The 22,806-nt window shown below is 47.7% G+C and overlaps 1 protein-coding gene across 1 annotated transcript in view; it reads left to right on the plus strand.

Annotated features, from left to right (window-relative positions):
- The window catches only part of LOC142771387 (uncharacterized), a 58,519-nt gene extending 38,412 nt beyond the window's left edge, over positions 1-20,107 (plus strand). Inside the window, exon 5 of the mRNA XM_075872866.1 lies at positions 19,840-20,107. Within this exon, the coding sequence (XP_075728981.1) occupies positions 19,840-20,003 (164 nt within the window). The 3' untranslated portion in view covers positions 20,004-20,107. The remainder of the gene's footprint in view (positions 1-19,839) is intronic.
- The last annotated feature ends 2,699 nt before the right edge of the window (positions 20,108-22,806 follow it).

The raw sequence follows: 22,806 nt of genomic DNA on the forward strand, positions 1-22,806 counted from the left end.
GCGTTGTGAAAGCGTCGTCGCACTGTGATGACCACGAATGGAGAGGCCCGTTACTTCCAAAGAGCTTCGTCAGCGGCGATATGATAGTCGCGAAGTTTCGAATGAAGCGCCGAAAGTAGGAACACAGCCCTACGAAACTGCGCAGTTTTTTTGACGGATGTCAGCTTGGGAAACTTAGCCACGGCCCGAAGCTTAGCTGAATCAGGTAGAATTCCGTCCTTGGACACGACGTAGCCAAGTATTGTCAGCTGCCAAGCTGCAAATCTGCGCTTCTTTAGTTTCAGTGGCAGGCTGGCGTCACTCAGACGCGTTAAAACATGCCGTAGGCGATGAAGATGCGTCGAGAATTCCGGAGCGAAAACGACGACGTCATCGAGGTAGCACAGGCACGTGTGCCATTTCAGGTCACGCAGAACAGTATCCATCATGCGCTCAAAGGTGGCGGGCGCATTGCACAGCCCAAACGACATGACGTTGAATTCGTACAAGCCGTCGGAGGTGACAAAATCGGTCTTCGGTCGAGCGTCCTCAGCCATAAGTATCCTCAGCCAGTACCCTGAGCGCAAATCGAGGGATGAAAAGAATTATGCTCCTTGCAGACTGTCTATAGCGTTATCTACCCGCGGTAGTGGGTACACGTCCTTACGAGTGATCTTGTTGAGGCGTCGGTAGTCCACACAGAACCACACAGAACCGTCCTTCTTTGTGACGAGAACGACAGGAGACGCCCAGGGGCTGCAAGAGGGTCGAATAACATCACGGCAAAGCATGTCGTCGACATGCTCGTTGATTACATGGCGTTCTGTGGGAGATACGCGATATGGACGCTGTCTCAGTGGTGGCTGTGTGCCTGTCTCGATGCGATGCGTAATGGTGGATGTGCGGCCGAGAGAAGGTTGGGCGACATCAAAAGAAGACCAGAATTCTTCCAACAGGCCCAGAAGCTGGGAACGCTGGCCTGGCGTAAGGTTGTCGGGAATGGAGGGACCGAATACATCATCGGATGATGAAGCAGATGTCGAAACAGCACTAAGCGTGCTGGAACTTGAGCAGTGCATGTCATCGGGTTGATTTATAACTTGTTCCATACCTTGTTCGTCTTCGATGGGTTCTACGCTGCCGAGACATTCCCCTCGCACCAACGTAACGCTGTACGGGGATGCGTTCACTACAATAATAGTGGTGCTGCCGTGAGTGAGTAGCACGGTCGCGAAAGGAACCAGCAAGCCTTTTCTGATGAAAACACGATGAGATGGCGAGAGGAGTGGAGCGAAGTCAGAAAGGCTTGCGCAGTAGACCGACACCGTCGCGGACGAGTTTGCAGGCACTTGGGTGTCATCTCTGACGAGTAACTTGCTTGCAGCAGATGGACTCTCGGCCGGCGTCAAAGAAGAGAATTGGGTGAGTTCTATGTCTGCTGGTGTGCAATGAATGACGGCGTCATGGCGGGAGAGAAAATCCCATCCTAGGATGACGTCGTCAGAACATGAAGGAATTATGATGAATTCGACCACATACATCACGTCCTGAATCATAAGGCGGGCTGTGCACATAGCCGTAGGGCGAATGCTTTGGACGCTGGCTGTGCGGAGGGAGAGCCCGGAGAGTGCCGTGGTCACTTCGCGCAGTAATCGGCTAAGTTTTGCGTCCATGACGGATACGGTGGCTCCAGTATCTACAAGGGCAGATGCACGAACACCATCCACAAGTACGTCTATCTCGTTCCATTGGCTTTCCTGAGGGCTTCCGCAGTTCGACAGCGTCGCAGCCCTTGCCTCGTGGACTGCGACGACTAGTTTTCCTGGTCGCCCTCGAGTGGATGTGGCCGCATCGGTGACAGTGAGCGACGTCGCGGAGATGGTGAACGGCGGGTAGACGGAGCGGGGCGGGACGGCGGTGACATAGGTGGTGGTTGGTCATAAGAGCGGCTTGATTGGCTGGGAAAGTTCGAGGCGACCTGTGGTTGCTGCACACGATTGCAATAGCGTGCTACATGACCGACGCGACCACAAGCAAAGCAGATGGGGCGATTGTCAGCAGTGCGCCATCTGTTCGCGGGTCCCATCCATGTCGCAGAACGCGTTGGGCGAGCCGGCTGCTGATATGAGTGCATGGTGGGCGGCACTCGGGGCGCGTGCGTGACGTCGGCGTATGTAGGCGACACAGTTTCTCCGAAGGCCTGGGGCCTCGCGGTGGTTTCGGTGTAACTTAGAGGGCAATCCACAGAAATCAAAAGAGCTCACCGTATAGTCGAAAGAGCTCACTGTAGGTCGAAAGAGCTCACCGTATAGGGACGCTATCTGCATTCAAACCCCGCCCCATTATAATAAAATTTTGTTCCTTCAAAACCCGAGATAAGGTATTATCAGCGCGTGCTAAACTTAAAGTATCCGGTATTTCGGTATCCGAAGACTTTTCACCTGCGACTCATGAGGCACGAAAGTAACTGTCTGAATTCGCTAAGTGTCTACCTGGATCCCCGAAATACAAATTGCGCTACACGAAACTGTATGTCAACCAACAATGCTACGTATATGACTCTTTAACCGATACTGTAACAGAAACTAGTAACTTTCCCCACCCTGAAACGCATCAACGCAAAGCATCACAAAACAACGGCCTAGACGCTACGCAAACAGCAAACCTAGAAACACGATAGGAAGACGCGAGGGGATGTGGGCGATTGCCGCCCCCGTCACGCTTATCTGTACTTCTTGCGAACGTCAGGAGTGTGCTTAATAAACTTGACTCTTTTAACTCTATCGTAGACACGTGCAGACCTAATGTTATCGTGTTAACCGAAACTTGGCTGAATAATAACATTCGGAACACGGAGACTTTTTACGATGCGTCCCGCTTCACAATTTACCGCTGTGACCGTACCCTTCGTCAAGGAGGTGGCGTTATGCTTGCTGTGTATGAATGCACACGATTCTTACCAGGTTGCTGTTGAAACAGATATTGAAATTATCTTATCGTGTGTTGAGGTGGCGCACCAGAAATTCATTTTCGCGGCATGTTATCGCCCCCCTAACGCCCCGCCAACTTTTACTCCTTCCTTACACGATGTTCTTAATACCGTAGAAACTCGCCTGCCAAACGCCCCGATTTTCTTATTAAGTGACTTTAATTTCCCTCAAATTATGTGGTCCTCCGAATCACCCATGTTTAATTCAAGTTCCTCACAAGTTAGCGACTTTCTGAACCTTTGCTCAACCTTCACCCTTACCCAACTAGTTACCCAGCCGACGAGAATAACAGACAGCACAGCAACGATACTAGACCTCGTACTTACCTCACGCCCCGACTCTGTCTCGTGCATGACATATTTACCCGGTTTATCTGATCATTTAATCCTTTCTTTCGACATCTCAGTACCAGCTCTAGAAACACGTAAGACAACTAAGCAAATTCGTGATTATAAGAAAGCAAATTTCGATGCCATTAAGATTGAACTGTCCACTTTTCTTCACATTTTTTAGACAATTTCGACAACCGTACAGTTGAAGCTAACTGGAACTTATTCCTGCGAAAAGTCGACAAGCTAACCAACAAATACATCCCTCTTCGCCAAATCTCTTCGCATGCCAGAGCTCCATGGTACAATGCCTACTTAAAACGTCTATCAAACCGCAAGAAGCGCCTTTACCGTAAAGCGAAACTGCTGCCCACGAAGGCTCGGTGGGTTGCATACAAAGTAGCTAACAATTCCTATGTATCCGCTGTCAAAAATGCAAAATCCAACTTTTTCTAGAGTACCTTACCTAGCCTGCTTCTAAACAATCCCCAAAGCTTTTGGCGTGTAAATATTCCAAGCACGACTGATTCAATTAAACTGCTGGACAATAATGATGAATCCATTCCCGACAATGAGAGTCCGGTTGTTCTGAACAGGTTTTTTTGTAGTAATTTTGTGGTTTCTTCCAGTACATCTCTTCCTTCCCCAAAGCTGCACAATTATCCACTCATGAATCCAATTATTATCTACACTCGGGGAATTTCTAAAATAATACAGTCACTTAAGCCCTCTTGAAGCCCTGGTGTCGATCTTATAACTTCTAATATTCTTCAAGGTACGGCCTCGTATTCTTCAACTCTTCTTAACAAACTTTTTCAACAATCCATTGACAGCGGGTCCCTACCCATCCAGTGGAAAATCGGTAAGGTGGTCGCCGTTCACAAATCAGCAGGCAAAGAATCTCCTTGAAATTACCGCCCTATATCCCTTACAAACATTCCTTGTAAAGTCTTGCAGCATGTCTTGTACACAAGCATCGTAACGTTTCTCGAATCCAACTCATTTTTCGTGGATGCACAACATGGTTTTCGAAAAGGATTTTCGTGTGAAACCCAACTACTGTCTTTTACACACCAGCTTCACCGTATTCTTGACCGTCGCTCCAAAGCGGAATGTATTTTTTTAGATTTTGCAAAAGCCTTTGAGAAAGTGTCTCATAATCTCCTGCTCCTGAAACTTAGCAAACTTAACCTTGATCGTGATGTGTTCAAATGGCTGGAACACTTTTTGTGTGGCCATACACAGTTTGTTGCAGCCAAGTCATATAATTCCCCAGAATGTTCTGTTAATTCGGGCGTACCCCAAGGCTCAGTCCTGGGCCCCCTCCTATTTTTAATTTACATCAATGACCTCACTGGTTGCTTTTCATCAAACATACACCTGTTCGCTGACGATTGTGTGATAATTCGTGAAATTCACGACACAAGCGATGTTGGTATTTTACAAAACGACCTTAACGATATTTCAAACTGATGCAGTCTTTGGCTAATGAACCTTAATATTAAAAAGTGTAAAGTTTTACGCGTATGTCGAACTTCAACCACTCCCGCCTCGTACCATCTTAATAATGTTCTACTCGATTGTGTTTCATCCTACCGGTACTCAGGTGTGCACATTACTTCTTCCCTGACCTGGTCCGCTCACATGAGCAACATTACTAACAATGCAAACCGTATGTTAGGCTATCTTCGTCGCAATTTTTCTTCTTCACCTGCCTCTCTATAACTACTGATGTATAAGAACTCATTTAGAAGCAAATTAGAATATGCTGCTTCAGTTTGGGATCCCAGCATGGTTTATCTGATTAAAGCCCTCGAACTGGTCCAAAATAACTCTGCCCGGTTTATCCTACACGATTACGATCGAACAGCAAGCGTTACAGCCACGAAAAACTCGTTGCAGCTGACTTCCCTTTCTTCTCGTCGTAAGTTTTTTCGCCTGTGCCTTTTTCATAAAATCTTTCGTAACAGCCGCCACCTTCGTGCTAATCTTTTTCTTTCACCGTCCTACATGTCCTCTCGCATCGATCATGCGCACAAAGTTGGTATACTGATATGCCAAACAAGAACGTGTTCAGAATCCTTTGTCCCACGCACCAGCAAAGACTGGAACCAGCTTCCTGGAGCGACTGCTGCGATTACTGATTATCAGCTGTTTCGCGCTGCACTAACAAACATTGTAAAGTGAGGTCACTCATGACGCGTGCCTTTTTTGTTTTTTTAATGTTCTTGCGTGTTCTGATGTGTTTTGTAGCTAGAATTGTATACTAAGATTATTTAAAATATGTACACTAGATCTCTTTTGTTCTGCTTTTGTGTCCTAACTTTGTTATCAGCTAAAATTGATTATTCAGTAAACCTTGAATCCTTACTCTCCTTTACTCTCCTTCCGAATCCATTTTTTAAAACCCACTCCCCTCTTCAATGCCTCTGTCTCTGAGGGTACAATAAATAAATAAATAAATAAATAAATAAATAAATAAATAAATAAATAAATCGGTGGTGGCGGCCTGGCTACAACTTGGGCGTAGCTGAGTGGCGCAGCTACAGGAGGCGGCTGGTGGTATTCTGGAACGACTTGCGCGATTTCCTGCTGAATGGCTCGGCGGAGCGGAGGTACAAGTGTACTTTATGGCTGCTGAGCATGTTGCGGCTGAGCAAAAGCCAGTAAAGAGACCTGGCGGGCAACTTCCTCACGCACGAATGACTTGATTTCGGCGAGCAAGGTTGTGTGGTCAGGAACCGCTGACAAAGCCGAGAGACCAGCATCACGTGGTGGCGATCGACGGGTCATCAAGCGCTGCCGCCGCAGCTCGTCGTAACTTTGGCATAATGTAATGATTTCTGCCACAGTATGAGGGTACTTGGTCAGGAGCATGGTGAAGGTATCGTCGGCGATGCCTTTTAGAACATTCACGATTTTGTCAGCCTCTGACATGTTCATGTCGACTTTCTTGCACAAGTCAAGGATGTCCTCGATATAACTTGTGAAGGACTCGCCAGTCTGCTGTGCTCGTTCACGTAAACGCTGTTCGGCTTGCTGTTTACGAACGGCAGGGCGGCCGAACACGTCAACGACAGCGGTCTTAAAAGCGGACCAAGTCGGGAAATCAAATGCGTGGTTTGTGTACCACATTCCGGCCACACCCCCAAGGTAGAAGAACAGGTTACCGAGTTAAGCTGCCTCATCCCAATGATTAGGGACGCTCACACGTTCGTACATGGCAAGCCAGTCCTCAACGTCGGTGCCATCCGCGCCGGTTAAGACAGGAGGGTCGCGGATGCGGGGGACACCGGGACATAGCGTCGGTGTAGGAGGGAGCGTTTGCTGAGCGGCGTCCTGGTGCATGGTAGAAGGCACGGTACGGGATCGAAGCTCGAAGGGCATCGAATGCGAACCAAAGATGTTTGAAGGGGACAGCACTCTCCACCAAATTGTTAAGACATTTATTGGCGGACACTCGTTGATGAATCACGACAGCGACAGTCAATGCGGGGACCGACTCTCTGCCCGAGCTGCTCTTCTTCTTATGAAAGGGGCGACCCACTAGAAGGCACTCGAGAGGACGACCCACTGTTCGAAGGCCTTGCCACAATATATATATATATATATATATATATATATGTTATGAAATGTTATGCGCTATTTATCTTATATGTGTTTTATCTTTTATTTTCAAACAGAGTGCTCGCCATCTGCTCACGCATGGAAACGATATCGTTTTACACGTGCATCAGGGGCCCGTCAAATCGTGTGACTTGCAATTATATATGCCCATATATCGCCTTTAATATCAGTTTTCACACTTTACCTTATTGATATGCACATGTATATAAACAGCACTCATGCCATACAATGTATTCTGATGAAGGCCGGAATCAAGGCTTAAACGTCAATAAGATCACAAGATCACTTCATATGTGCGCCTTCTTCACTGCGGATATATATATATATATATATATATATATATATATATATATATATATATATATATATATATATATATATATTTACATATATATATATATATACATATATATTTTTTATATATATATACATATATATATATATATATATATATATTGTGGCGAAGCCTTCGAACAGTGGGTCGTCCTCTTCAGCGCCTTCTAGTGGGTTGCTCTTTTTAGCAAAAAGAAGAGCAGCTCGTGCAGACAGTCGGTACCCGCATTGACTGTCGCTGGCAAGCATCGCAGACAAGTGTCCGCCAATAAACGTCTCAACAATTTGGTGGAGAGTGCTGTGCCCTTTTAACACCTTCGGTTAGCATTTGATGCCCCTGGAGCTTCGATCCCGCACCGTGCCTTCTACCATGTACCAAGACGCCGCACAGCAAACGCTTCCTCCTGCGCCGACGCCATGTTCCGGTGTCCCCCGCATCCGCGACCCTCCTGTCTTCACCGGCGCGGATGGCACTGACGTCGAGGACTGGCTTGCTATGTACGTATGCGTCAGCGTCCCCAATCATTGGGACGAGGCAGGTAAACTCGGCAACCTGGTTTTCTACCTCGCGGGTGTGGCCGGCATGTGGTACAACAACCACGCATCCGATTTCTCCACTTGGTCCGCTTTTAAAACCGCCGTCGTCGACGTGTTTGGCCGTCCTGCCGTTCGTAAGCTCCAAGCCGAACAGCGGTTACGTGAACGAGCACAGCAGACCGGTGAGTCCTTCACAAGTTACATAGAGGACATCCTTGACTTGTGCAAGAAAGTGGACGCGAGCATGTCAGAGGCCGACAGAATCACCCATGTCCTAAATGTCATCGCCGACGATGCCTTCACCATGCTCCTGGCCAAAAACCCTCGCACTGTGGCAGAGATCATTACACTTTACAAAAGTTACGAGGAGCTGCGATGGCAGCGCTCGATGACCCGTCGACCACCCTCACGTGACGCTGATCTCTCGGCCTTGTCAACACTTCCTGACCACACCGCCTTGCTTGCTGAAATCAAGTCATTCGTGCGTAAGGAAGTTGCCCGCCAGGTCTTTTTACTGGCCTTTGCTTCCCCGCAACGCGCTGAACAGTCGTCAAGCACACTTCTGCCTCCCCTCCGCCGAGCCATTCAGCAGGAAATCGCGGAGGTCGTTCCAGAATATCACCAGCCGCCTCCAGTATCTACACCACTCAGTTACGCCCAAGTTGTCGCCAGGCCACCCCCCACCGATTTCTGTGACTGGCCCTTTTGGTTACACCGAAACCATCGCCAGACACCAGGCCTTCGCAGAAACTGTGCCTCCTACATATACCGACGTCATCCACGTGCCCCGTGTGTCGCCCACTATGCAGGTATATCAGCAGCCGGCTCGCCCATCGCGTTCTTCGACATGGATGGGACCCGCGAACCGATGGCGCACTGCGGACAATCGCCCCATCTGCTTTGCTTGTGGTTGCGTAGGTCACGCAGCACGCTACTGCAATCGTGTGCAGCGACCGCAGGTCGCCTCCAATTTTCCCAGCCAATCCAGCCGCTTCTATGACCAACCGCCACCTACGTCACCGTCGTCCCGCCCCGCTCCATTTTCTCGCCGTTCAAATTCTCCGCGACGTCGCTCACTGTCACCGATGCGGCCACGTCCACCAGAGGGTGACCAGGAAAACTAGTCGTCGCAGTCCACGAGGCAAGGGCTGCGACGCTGTCGAACTGCGGAAGCCTTCAGCAAAGACCATCGAACGTGATAGACGTGCTTGTGGATGGTGTTCGTGCATCTGCCCTTGTAGATACTCGAGCCGCCGTATCCGTCATGGACGCAAAGCTTAGCCGATTACTGCGCAAAGTGACCACGCCACTTTCCGGGCTCTCCCTCCGTACAGCCAGCGCCCAAAGCATTCACCCTACAGCGTTGTGTACAGCCCGCCTCACAATTCAGGACGTGATGTATGCCGTCGAATTCATCATAATTCCTTCATGCTCTCACGACGTCATCCTAGGATGGGATTTTCTCTCCCGCCCCGACGCCGTCATTCATAGCGCACCAGCAGAAATAGAGCTGACACCATTCTCTTCTTTGACGCCGGCCGACAGTCCATCTGCTGCAAGCAAGTTACTCGTCAAGGACGACACGCAAGTGCCTGCAAACTCGTCCGCGGTGGTGTCGGTCTACTGCGCAAGTCTTTCCGACACCGCTGCACTCCTCTCACCATCTCATCGAGTTTTCGCCAGAAAAGGTTTGCTGGTTCCTTTCACGACCGTGCAAGTAACTCGCGGCACCACCACCATTTTCGTTCTGAACTCATCCCCGTACAGTGTTACGTTGGTGCGAGGGGAATGTCTCGGCAGCGTAGAACCCATCGAAGACGCACAAGTCATGGATCAACCTGATGACACGCACTGCCGAAGCTCCAATACGCTTAGTGCTGTTTCTACATCAGTTTCATCATCCGCTGATGTATTCGGTGCTTCTATTGCCGACAACCTTACGCCGGTCCAGTGCTCCCAGCTTCTGGCCCTGTTGGAAGAATTCCGCTCTTCTTTCGACGTCGCTCAACCTTCTCTCGGCCGCACATCCACTGTTACGCATCGCATTGACACAGGCGCAAAACCACCACTACGGCAACGTCTATATCGCGTATCTCCCACAGAACACCGTGTAATCAACGAGCAAGTGGACGACATGCTACGCCGCGATGTTTTTCGACCCTCTAACTGCGCCTGGGCATCTCCTGTCGTTCTCGTCGCGAAGAAGGACGGTTCTGTGCAGTTCTGTGTGGACTACCGACGTCTGAACAAGATCACTCGTAAGGACGTGTACCCACTACCGCGTGTGGATGACGCGATTGACAGCCTGCAAGGAGCCGAATTCTTTTCATCTCTAGATTTGCGCTCAGGGTACTGGCAAGTACCTATGGCAATGCGCCCGCCACCTTTGAGCGCATGATGGATGCAGTTCTGCGTGACCTGAAATGGCACGCGTGCCTGTGCTCCGGACTTCTCCACGCACCTTCAACGCCTGCGGCATGTTTTAACGCGTCTGAGTGACGCCAGTCTGCAACTGAACCTAAAGAAGTGCCAATTTGCAGCTCGGCAGTTGACAATACTCGGCTACGTCGTGTCCAAGGACGGAATTCTCCCCGATCCAGCCAAGCTTCGGGCCGTGACCGAGTCCACCAAGTCGACATCCGTCAAAGAACTGCGCAGTTTCATAGGACTGTGTTACTACTTTCGGCGCTTCATCCGAAACTTCGCGTCTATCGTATCGCCGCTGACAAAGCTCCTCGGTAGTAACGGGTCTCTCCATTCGTGGTCATCACAGTGTGACGACGCATTCACAACGCTCCGTCGTTTGTTGACGTCGCCTTCCATACTCCGCCACTACGACCCTACTGCCCCTACAGAGGTACACACGGACGCCAGTGGTGTCGGTCTCCGCGCTGTCCTTGCGCAGCGCAAACCAGGGTTTCCGGAATATGTCGTGGCGTATGCAAGCCGTAGCCTTACAAAAGCCGAGACTAACTACACCGTCACTGAAAAAGAATGTCTGGCAATCGTCTGGGCCCTTACCAAGTTCCGACCTTATTTATGTGGTCGCCCATTTGATGTAGCCACCGACCATCACGCGCTATGCTGGTTGTCATTATTGAAAGATCCCTCAGGCCGTCTCGCTCGGTGGGCACTTCGCCTGCAAGACTACGACATCCGCGTGCTGTACCGCAACGGATGGCAGCATGCTGACGCCGACGCCCTGTCGCCCTCTCGCTTGCTTTACGACAATGCCGACGACTCAGCGTCTCACCTTGCCGTTTCTTCCATTAGCATTCATGCCGTTGCTATTGAACAGCGCAAGGATCAATGGATTGCCTTACTGATAGACTTGCTGACTGATCCATCCACTCCATCCACTCGCGGGTTTCGTCGTCAAGCCCACCATTTCGCCGTTCGCGATGACCTCCTCCACCGACGCAATTACAACGGTGACGGCCGCCAGTGGCTACTAGTCATACCCCGCAGTCTGCGCTCTGACATAAGCGAATTATATCATACTGATCCGCAATGTGCGCACTCCGGGGTGTCGAAGACTTACTAGCGCATTCGCCAACGGTACTTTTGGCGAGGCATGTACCGCTATGTGCAGAAATTCGTTCGCTCCTGCATAGAATGTCAGCGCCGCAAAACTTCAACGCACCTGTCGCCGGTAGGTCTGCAACTTCTGCCTTGCCATGCCAGGCCGTTTAGGCGCGTTGGCATCGATTTGTATGGGCCGCTTCCACTAACTTCGGCTGGTAACCGCTGGGCCATTGTTGCTGCGGACCACCTCACGCGATACGCCGAAACTGCCACTCTCCCGCGGCTACAGCGAGCGATGTGGCCTCCTTCCTGCTCTATCGATTCATGCTGCGACACAGTTCACCTCAGGAACTGCTCAGTGATCGAGGCCGCGTCTTCCTGACTGAAGTCGTCGAAGCCATTCTCAAAGAGTGCAACGTTGTTCACCGCAAAACTGCTGCTTACCACCCGCAGACGAATGGCCTCACTGAACGCTTCAACCGTACGCTCGGCGACATGCTCTCCAAGTACGTCGCCGCCGATCACACAAATTGGGATTCCATTCTACCCTTCGTCACCTACGCATATAACACCGCCCCTCAGAGCACTACTGGCTTTTCACATTTTTTTTTATTATATGGAAGGCACCCGTCGCACACCATCAACACCATACTTCCGTACTAGCCAGATCCGTCAGAGTGGGCATCTATTTCTGCTACAGCCAAGCTTGCTGAAGAGTGTCGAGAGCTTGCAAGGACCTTTACAGCGCATGATGAAGAGCGGCAAAAAGGCATTCGTGCTGACACCAGCACTACTGCGCCCACGTTCCTCTCTGGAGCGCTCGTCTGGCTCTCGATCCCTACCACTTCAACTGGCCTATCTTCAAAACTATTGCCCAAATACGAAGGCCCCTACCGTGTCGTCGAACGCACTTCCCCTGTAAACTATTTGATCGAACCCATCGAACCATCTTCGGACATGCGCCGTCGAGGGCGCGACATTGTCAACGTGGAGCGCGTCAAAGCCTACCACGACCCGCTCATAGTAACCAGCTGTTCGGTCGCCAGGCGGCTCCCTCTTCGAACCCGGGGTAGTTGTGGCGAAGCCTTCGAACAGTGGGTCGTCCTCTTCAGTGCCTTCTAGTGGGATGCTCTTTTTAGCAAAAAGAAGAGCAGCTCGTGCAGAGAGTCGGCACTCGCATTGACTGTCGCTGTCACGCATCGTCGACAAGTGTCCGCCAATAAACGTCTCAACAATATATATATATATATATATATATATATATATATATATATATATATATATATATATATATATATATATATATATATATATATATATATATATATATATATAACTTCGGGTGCTGCAAGGCTATAAATATGAAAGTAGATGCGCTTTCACATAACTGTTTATTCTGCCTACGTTTCGACGGGAGCCCCGTCTATTTCAAGGCATAATAATATTTACACATGTTCGGTGTCTTCTGATAGCCTGTCGACACTGGAGGGAAGGGGTCAAAATAAATGTGAAAAAAAGAGAAAAGAAAAAAAGAAACAACGAAACGAGGGAGAAATGTTAAAGAAATATAGAAAATCTATGAGAAGAAGCAAGACCGAAACAGCGGCATTAGAAAGCGGCAGCATTCATTGATTGATATGTGGGGTTTGACGTCCCAAAACCACTATATGATTATGAAAGACGCCGTAGTGGAGGGCTCCGGAAATTTTGACCACCTGGGGTTCTTAACGTGCACCCAAATCTTAGCACATGGGCCTACAACATTTCTGCCTCCATCGGAAATGCAGCCACCGCAGCCGGGATTCGATCCTGCGACCTGCGGGTCAGCAGCCGAGTACCTTAGCCACTAGACCACAGCGGCGGGGCAAGGGGCAGCATCTCAACAGAGTAGGGCGGAGGTAGACGAGCAATGCCATCATTGTCAACAATACCTTCCCCGCACCCACTCTTCCCCAAATGGGCAGTGTGCTGCCGTTCTTGTATTTCACCTTCCCGTGTAATCCGCTGGCGGCTCGTTCCTCTTTGAAGTTTAGGACAAATTGATTGGGAGAGTGTGTGCTGTTGGCGTCGGGAGGAAGGGAAAAGCCGGTAGTTGAGGCGCCGCCATCCATATTCATTATATGCAATGGCTCCTGTCAGTGAAGTAACAGAAAATGTGAGTTAAAATTTAAAAAAAAGAAGGGAGAGGACTGTACGACATCCGGGACTGCTTATCTGTGCGTTCCAGCTGTGCTTGAAGAGGCAAACCTTTTCCATATGGTCAGATGCATAGGCTAAAAGCTTTGTTAGCGGGTAAGGGGAGGAAGAAGAAGTCACAGAGAACAGCCTCTGCTTCGAGCTCTGTGAGTTTTCTCATTCTTTGCCAAGATTTTTCAATAATTGACACACCTCGGAGGGACGTTTCCCTTAGAATGGGGAATCAAAACCCCATCCAGCAACCGGGACCGGGCCGACCACATCATAGTGCGTCTGACGCAAGTTCTCACCCCGGCTCAAGTTTGGTCCACGTTGACAATTCTGATGACTTCTCCTTTAGAGTTATGGCTTCGGACAGTGACTACGTCGTCGTACCAAGCCGAAGCCTGAAGAGGAAAATCAGCCGGACAACGCCGACTGGCCGGCAAGCACAAACAAAGGCAAGTAGCATGCGGTCGTACGCCATTTCGTATGTGCCGACATCGAAGACAGACATCTTGAACTCTTCAAATAGGCAGAGAATCTTGGAGTACTTTGATCTCGTCGCTCCAGGGAAAGTCGTAGAAATACGCATAAATACTAGAAAGAACATACTGTCCGTGGAGGTCACTACGAAAGCCTTATTGGACACGCTGAAAGCAATTGTTCAATTATGAAACATTCCCGTTCGCGCATTTTCCGCGTACGACGAAGAAACGACCACAGGAGTTATATACGATGTGAATGAGGAGATAACAGACTCAAGTCTCGAGAAACTGCTGTTATTGTCGGCTCCCGTGCTTGGTTTCCACTGCTTTGGACGCAAGCGATGTGTCAAAGTAGTGTTTCAGTCGAAGACGTTACTCACACATGTAAAAGTTAGGTACGTGAGGCACTCGGTACGTCATTACGTACCAAAACCTCTGCAATATCATAAATGCATGAAATTTGGGCACTTTAGTGCAGTTTGCAAGGGTGTAGTAGCCTGGATGCGTTGCGGTGGCCTTTATGATGGTGATAACTGCAATGCTGTGGCCAAATGCCCAAACAGCTCTGGCACCCACGACGCAACATTAAAAGAATGTCCCAAAATGAGGAATGAAATTAGCATCCTGAAGAAGATGGTTCGAGACCACTCCACTCACAGATAAGCTGCAAGGATTTTACGGCACCGTAAACATCGTTCGCGACACCGACGCAAACGAAGCAGCAGAGCTCATAGCTTATCCAATTCGACACAGAAAACTGTGCCCTCACCAACTCCTAGCCTACTTTTGTCGGCCAGAAAGGAGGATACAGATGCTCAAATGCCAATACAGTCCACGCAAGTACAATGTAACCTGTCATTGGCTCTCACCACGTCGGAGACTAAGTGGCCTTCACTACCGTCAAGAGCGACGATAGTGCCATCATCACATAGTGCGCCTACCCCCAATGAAGAAAAAAAAAGTGGACAACGCAGATGTCAAGGCTATGCTTAAAAATTTGATGGGTTCGATGCGTAAGATCCTCAACGGCCTAAACACTCCCACTGCTAAGGCGGCTGTGCAGCTACTTGAGGTTTTGGAGCCTCTTCTACTGGTTCTTCAGTAAGTGAACATGGCATTGATGTTCAAAGGACGCATGAGCCAGTCACTTGTTATGCAATGGAATGCTCGTGGCCTACGTGGCCGTCTGTCAGACTTCAGACAATGAGCTTTTAAATATCAATTTCCTGTTATCGTTATATGTGAACCAAATATGTTTTCAACTTTTCGTGTATCTGGATATATCCAGATTTGGTCCCGCAGTGATCAATGTACGAGCAAAGTTCTCGTCTATATACGCGGTCATTTGACGTTCTTGAGACATAAAGTCGCGTCGCATACCAGCAATGATTACGTGAGCCTGACTATAACACATGAAGACTGGACATTCTCAGTATTAGAAGGATACATACACCCAAGCGCACAGATGGACTGCCTCCACCTAGGGACCATTCTTCGAGCAGCACAAAGGCCACATATTGTGATTGGCGATTATATTGCACATCATCCTCTCTGGGGTAGCACTACAACGAATTATCGTGGAAGGGATTTGGCCAATATTATATGCAACTATGGACTAAGCGTACTCTACGACGTATGACTTACATTTGTTCGTGGCACGTCCTACAGCAGCTGCCTCGACCTCTGTTTTGTTTTCAGAAGCCTTCTGTTTTCCGCATGTTGGTGCACAAATTTGGACACTCGCGGCAGTGGCCACCTTCCAACCTATGTTGAGTTCAGGTGGTTTCGCCGCACGCACACATGCTACATCCGCCAAACCGACTGGACACTGTTCAAGGCATCTGTCAAGTCTGGCTGTGAGCACACGACTGATCCATCCGAGGTAGAGAACATCATTGCTTCTTCACTGCGTGACACAACCAAACAGGTTAACCTACTGATGCGGAGATGAGCAGTGGACTCCCAATACGAGACCCTTCGTGCAATCCGTCGCCATGCAGAACGCCGAAACAGATGAACGAAGTCGCCTTCGGACCTTTCCGCCTGTCGTCGAGCTGATTGACATGTTCTTCAGCATCTTGACAAGATGGACAGGCAACGTTGGAGAAAATTCTGTGGATCTGTGGACCCCAGACAACCTCTATTTAAGATCTGGCGGGTGGTATGAAGTTTTCAGACAACTCCTCAACAACGTCAACAATTTCAAGCTGTTGCACTACATCAGGGGCAGACACAAGTTCAGATAGCCAGTGACTACTGTAGCCTCATCGTGGACACCACTGATGGCCTTGCCACCAATGAGCCTCTTACTACCATTGCGCCTCCATCGTCTGACGAGCGCCTTGATGTACGTTTTACAATGCATGAGCTATACGCTGCGATTTCTGCCTTCCGCCGATCATCGGCACCAGGACTTGACGGAATCACGTATGCTGCACTCAACCATCTTGATACAGAAGCACGACGTATCCTGTTATCTCATTATAACACCTCATGGAAGTCAGGAGAAGTCCCAGCTAATTGGAAATGAAGTCGCATTATTGCACTGCTCAAGCCGGGGTGGTCGCGCCTGGCGTCAGATTATAGAGTGCTCACGTTTTGCTAACGTAGCGTCGCTGTGCCTTTGTAGCGTGTCTTTGTGCACTTTCCTCCTACAGACCAATCGCCTTAGCCAGCTGCGTCGGGAAAGTAATAGAAAGAATGGTACTTTCAAGATTAGAGTGGCTTCTAGAGAGCAACAACTCCTTTCCTGCATTTATTAACGGCTTCAGAAGAGGCCAATCTGCCATTAATTGTGTGGTCGACTTGATCACCAGCGTTGAAGAGGAAAGAAGCCGACGCGGATTAGTAGCGGCGGTCTTCCTATAATGTGCTGCAATATGCGATCCTTGACGCACTGGAAGATTTTGACATCGGAGTACGAGTGTGTGCTTGAATTTTTAGCTACCTTAAGGACCGCACCATTCATGACGACAAATAACGGAGACACCGATTGATATAAGGTTAATCGTGGTGTTAACCAAGGAGGAGTTCTCAGCCCGATCCTAATCAATGTCACAATGATAGGCCTAGCAGCAGAACTTCCCAGCACGGTGACGATCAATGCATACGCTGATGACATATGCATATGGGCATCCGGAACTACTCTTCCGCGAATGCGAGCTCGACTACAGCGTGCAGTGACGATCACAAACAAATATCCACGACGTGAGGAGCTCACTCTTTCAATCGAGAAATGCGCAGTGCTTGCGTTCACGTGCAAGCATATGTCGCAATACACGATATTTAATAATGGGAAAGCCATACCTGCTGTAACGCACCACAAGTTCCTTGGGGTTGTCTTACACATCAATCTATCGTAGACGAGGCATGTCACAGTACTTAAATCTAAATTGAAGAGCTTTGCTCTCGTTCTTCGCCACGTAGCAGGAGCAAGATGAGCCCATCAGAATCATTGCTACTTCAATTGTACATTGCTCTATTTTTGAGATACATTCGACACAGCATACCGGTGCTCTCCAATATGAGACCTAGTTGTGTGAAGGCGCTAAAGAGTATTCAAGCTCAATGCTTACGAAGATGCTTGGGTCTGCTGCGCTGTACTTCAACAAATAGGACAATCGCAGAGGTTCGGGTTTCTCCCATCAGTGTATACATGCTCTGCGAGTCACTTAGAGCTCACCTCCGATTTCTGAGCAGACACAGACAGCACCCACTGTCAGTACTACCCGCCACTAACCCAGATTGCATATTCTCAACAGTAATATTGCGGCATGAAAATATTATATCATCAAGGTTTTTTCCGCCAAAAGCCCCTGCAGTGCCTTCATGGGTCCTGCCTAAACCACCTGTTTGTTTCACGATACCGGAATTACGAAGTCGCTCATTTCTTCTGTTGGCCTCAGACAACTGACCCTATATCGCATTTATACGACGTACAGTGATTCTCAGCACGTGTACATCAACGGATCCACCACGATAAACACCTCCGCCGCAGCCTTTCTCATCCCAAACATGGATAATGCTCGACGATTCAAAGTGGACCATAAAGCCGCATCAACTGCCGCAGAGTTTGTCGCTATCCGGGAGGCAATGAGATTCATTTCCAAAGAATCACCTCGAGCCTGGACGATTTTTTGTGATGCCAAACCCACTGTGCAAACCATTAATTGCCTCATGAAGCAAGGTCCGTATTACAGCTTGGCAATAGAAATTACATAACTTATTCAGGTTGCTTGAACAAATGGCCATCTTTTTACTTTCCAGTGGATTCTCACTCATTGCGGCGTGATGGGAAACGAAGAGGCAGACGCTGAAGCTAAAAATGCCTTAAGCAGTGCCCCTGAAGTACGCATTGCGTTTTCACAGGCTGACAATAACGCCCTGCTTCGCTGCCTGATGCACAGCTACACACTTCAGCACTGGTAAAAACAAGAACTGCGACACCAACCGCTTCACAAATGGGAGGCGGAAATGAGGTTCCGCATGCGCCCTAAATTGAAACGGCAACTCACAAGTATGATCCCCCGCATTCGTCTTGGTGTGGCATACACCAGACGTTACGAAACATATCATCGGCCGCAGTGACACCGGTCCTAATTGTGAACACTGTGATGTGCCAGAAACACTTGAGCACATATTTTGTGTCTACCCAACATACACACGTGAACGACAAACACTGATTTCTTCTACTGAACTATATTGCAGCAGGTCATTAACTGATGAGACCTTGTTGGGCCCTTGGCCAGACACCAACAGTTCAACTGCGGTCACAAGAGCAGTTATAACCCTTTTGGAAACAACTCGACATTATGCGCGGCTATAAAATGTGTCTCTGCTAGGAAGAACACTACATATATTCACCTCTTCATCTCACCATCGTCATCTATTAATCTTTCTTTTTCCCTTTCCCTTCCCCAAGTGTAGAGTAGCAGGCTAGAGCAAACTATCTCTCAGGCGGAGCTCTCTGCCTTTCTGTATATAAACTTATCACTCTCTCTCTGCGAGGAGGGAATAGTATTGTCGTTATGAGAACGGACTGATTGGAGAGAAGCGTTTGCGTCTTTTAGTGATCGTAACGCTAAAAGAGTGCCTGGGTGTTCATTTATTCCGTATTTTATTGTGTTAAATTTGTAGATAAAATAAAATTCCCGTTGTTCCCGTTCTCCGATTGTTCAAAAATTATTTTCTAATAGTGTAACCCTGATGTCATCAAAGCTGTGATCTTTTAATATGCTGTGTTTGAAAGTGGAAGGCCTGGCAGGGATCGTACGTGTTCCCGATGATTGTTGAATCTAATTCTAAACGGAGTCTCTCTCTGGCCCACGTATTGCTTGTTACATACCCCACATTCCAGGAGGTATAAGACATTGTCTGAGTCACAGTCTAGTGGTCCTCTTATCCTGTGCTTAAAATCCGAGTGGGTGCTTTTCGCCATTGTCGTAGTCTGCATGTGTTTGCATACCTTGCATCTGCTTTTTCTGCGAGGGTGACACCCTATTCAAGATTTCACGCCTATCTTAGAATCTATTAAATGATCCTTTATATTTATCGGCCGTCTGTATACCACACAAGGAGGAGAAGTGAAAAGTTTGGATAGTCGCACACTCTGTTCTAATATGCTGAAGTGTTTTCTTATAACCTTGTTTATGATTTTTGGGTTGCTCGTGAAAGTTATACATATACATACATATATATATATATATAAATATATATATATATAAATATATAGCTATATATATATATATATAATTATATATATATTTATATATATCTATATATATATATATAACTGTAGGAGAGCTTCACATGGCTGCACTGCAGTTTTCTTAATGTGTTTTTTTTTTCTCTTTCTAGGGGACCAGTTCTACTACGATATGCGCGTGCCCGGTAGCTTTGAACGTTTCGCGCCCCCTCCAGACTGTCGTGTGTTTTTTGATCGCATCATAGGTCCTCAAGTCGCGCACCGCGTTTTCTTTCCCCGATGTATTCGGCTAATGAGCCAACGCAATCAAGAGTAGAATTTTTTTACACGAGTGTTTCGTTTTTCTTGACATTGAACTTAATGACTTTGATGTTCTGTTACCGATAAATTCCAATAAATTTTGCGGAATTTTGTTCTTCATTCGATGGCGGTTTCTTTTTATGAACACAAATTATCACACTTCTAGTGACAGTAACGCACCGACAGGTAATTCAAGCACTCCGCGGTGCTCTAGTGGCTAAAGTATTCGGCTGCTGACCCGCAGGTTGCGGGTTCGAATCGCAGCTGCAGCAGCTGCATTTCCGATGGAGGCGGAATCGTCGTAGGCCAATGTGCTCAGCTTTCGGTGCACGTTAAAAGACTCCAGGGGGTCGAACTCTCTGGAGCCCTCCAGTACGGCGTCTCTGATAATCGTATAGTAGTTTTGGGACGTTACACCCCACATATGAATCAATTAGCTAATTCAAACCCCCAGCATACTCGGAACATCAGCAAATGCAAATGTCTCTGCCCCACTGCCACCACTGAATTCTCATAAATTCTATCAACGTAGAACTCCCCTAGAGAGTTTGGCAGAGATGAAGTTAACCTATGTCACCCGGCAATTTTACATACTGCCTTGCGACGTGCGCCTAACTCCATCTTCATCAAACTCCCTAAAGTGGTTTTACGTTGATGAATTTTAACAGAGTTCTGTAGTGGCCCGGTGACAGAGAATAAATTGTGTCCATTATAGGCAATGAGCGTCGAAGATGTCTATGATTGCACTGATTATAATAAATTATGCCTATCAGATAGCGCACACCACCGTGTTATGATAGGTCTGTTTTTGCTTGTTTTGTTCGTTGCAGCCACACGGTGTAGATATGTTGGTAAATCACGCTGCACCTGGTGGCGCAACACGTGCGCCTATATACATCGTTTTTGTGAGCACCGTCTTCATTCATGTTGTTATCACAGCATGGCACTTTTATCAGGTAATAAAAAGACAAGATATGTTTTCAGGCACATGCGAATAGGAGACTAGGTCCCCTACTGAAGATATTTTTACCATAATGATTCCACCATCCACTATTATGGAAGATTTTGGTGCCACAATATGATTACACGTGGTGTATTTTGTCGTATGCGCAATACTGGAGAAAAACGACGCGCAAAACCTCTATTCAGCGTCAGAATCATCCTGCCCAGCTTCCACACAGAACATGTTTGCATATAAGGCATGAAAAAAAAACATCATTGATCAAAATAATTGCACAGAAAGAAGAAACGCTTATTCAGAAGAAATTGAACGTGCAACCTGCAGATTCTGAGCCAAGTAGTCTAACCACCTCGTCAAGAGGAGACATGCATATATTCTTTTCCAATGAGTAGTCAATATAGTATTTCCCAGCTCTGCTATTGTTTTGCATGATATATACTCGAAACAGGTGCAATCGTAACCTCCTATAAAATTAACGTTTTTGTTAAACGCAATCAACTGTTACTAGTAATGAATGGTATTATGATTGTGGAAATGCGGTAACTTTCCGTTACAAATATTGAAAGAAAAAGAAAAAGTAAGCGAACAGAGGAGGAGATACAGTTTGCCGGCTTTTGCTGCTAACTATAACATTCGTTCCTCGCTCTGTCTAAAGGGCGATATGTGCAGAGGCTTCATGTCACCTCTAAGGCCGTTCGTAGATTAATCGTGAATAATGAATTTACTATTCTATTGTTTTGCACAACGTACAGTGCACGCAGTCTTGACAGCGCATTGGTCTGTAGCTCCACACTGTAAAAAACGTTACTCCGAGGTCCGAGTAAAACACTTGTCCTCTAGCGTCTCCCCTATTCGGAGCTATTTTCGCTCCAGACATTGAGATCAAACTTTTTGCTTCGGTATGCTGGAGGAATTGCGTGGCGCACCCGGAGTACTTGTTACTGGCATTTACCTCCGGCTGGCCGGACTGATTACGGTGGATCTCCGGAACATCTTTCGAGGGTTTTTCACTCCGGTATCCGCAGCTTTTGTGTGATGCCCATGGTGTACTTTACAAATGAACTTACTTCGTCTAGAAAGAATTTCAGTTAGGTAGACCAGTCTTTTCAAAGCGTTTGCTCCACTATTTTTTAATGTACGGTGATTGTTTCACGCATTGGTTAGAAGAAGGAAATCCCTATTCTCATGCAAGCACTGCACAGGTGCTGTGTATTCTTTTCCACAGAGCCTTAGCTAATAAAATTGAAGAAAACACTTGAATTTTTATTCTTTGATTTAATCAAAATAAGCTGCCAATTCTGGACGATTACCCAGCATTTAGCAAAAACAGACAAGAATAAAAAGAGAAGCAGAAATCCACCAAAAACAAAACGCAATAGGACATATCAGATGAAATCAACAGCCCTCAAGTTTGAAGCGCAGTGCTTCAAAATGAACCCCATAGTGCGGCAAAACGATGCACGGCAAACGAAGAAAGCGTGGCCACCAAGACAAACTCTTCACCATTCTCAAAGGACCATCTATTAGATTCATTCATGACGCAAGGCTTGAGCCGATCGCATCGTGCATAATTTAGCAAAAAAGTAATTATACATGAGAACTCCAAATCATGTGGCAAGCAGGGAAACTGAAAACAGTTAACCCACAGACACTATACAGGCTGTAAGCGTATGCGAAGAAACAGCTTCTAAAACTAATCACACAGGTGTGCATGCCCACACGCATACACACAGACACACATGCGCACAAAAATTGGATGAGCGTTCAATATTAAGAAGGACATCCGATGTAATCCGGTGTGAGACAGCCGCAACATGATAAAAACACACTTCTCTGACGTAAACAAAGTCCGAAACTG

This window comes from Rhipicephalus microplus, chromosome 9 (genome assembly GCF_043290135.1).
Source record: "Rhipicephalus microplus isolate Deutch F79 chromosome 9, USDA_Rmic, whole genome shotgun sequence".
Classification (NCBI taxonomy): domain Eukaryota; kingdom Metazoa; phylum Arthropoda; class Arachnida; order Ixodida; family Ixodidae; genus Rhipicephalus; species Rhipicephalus microplus.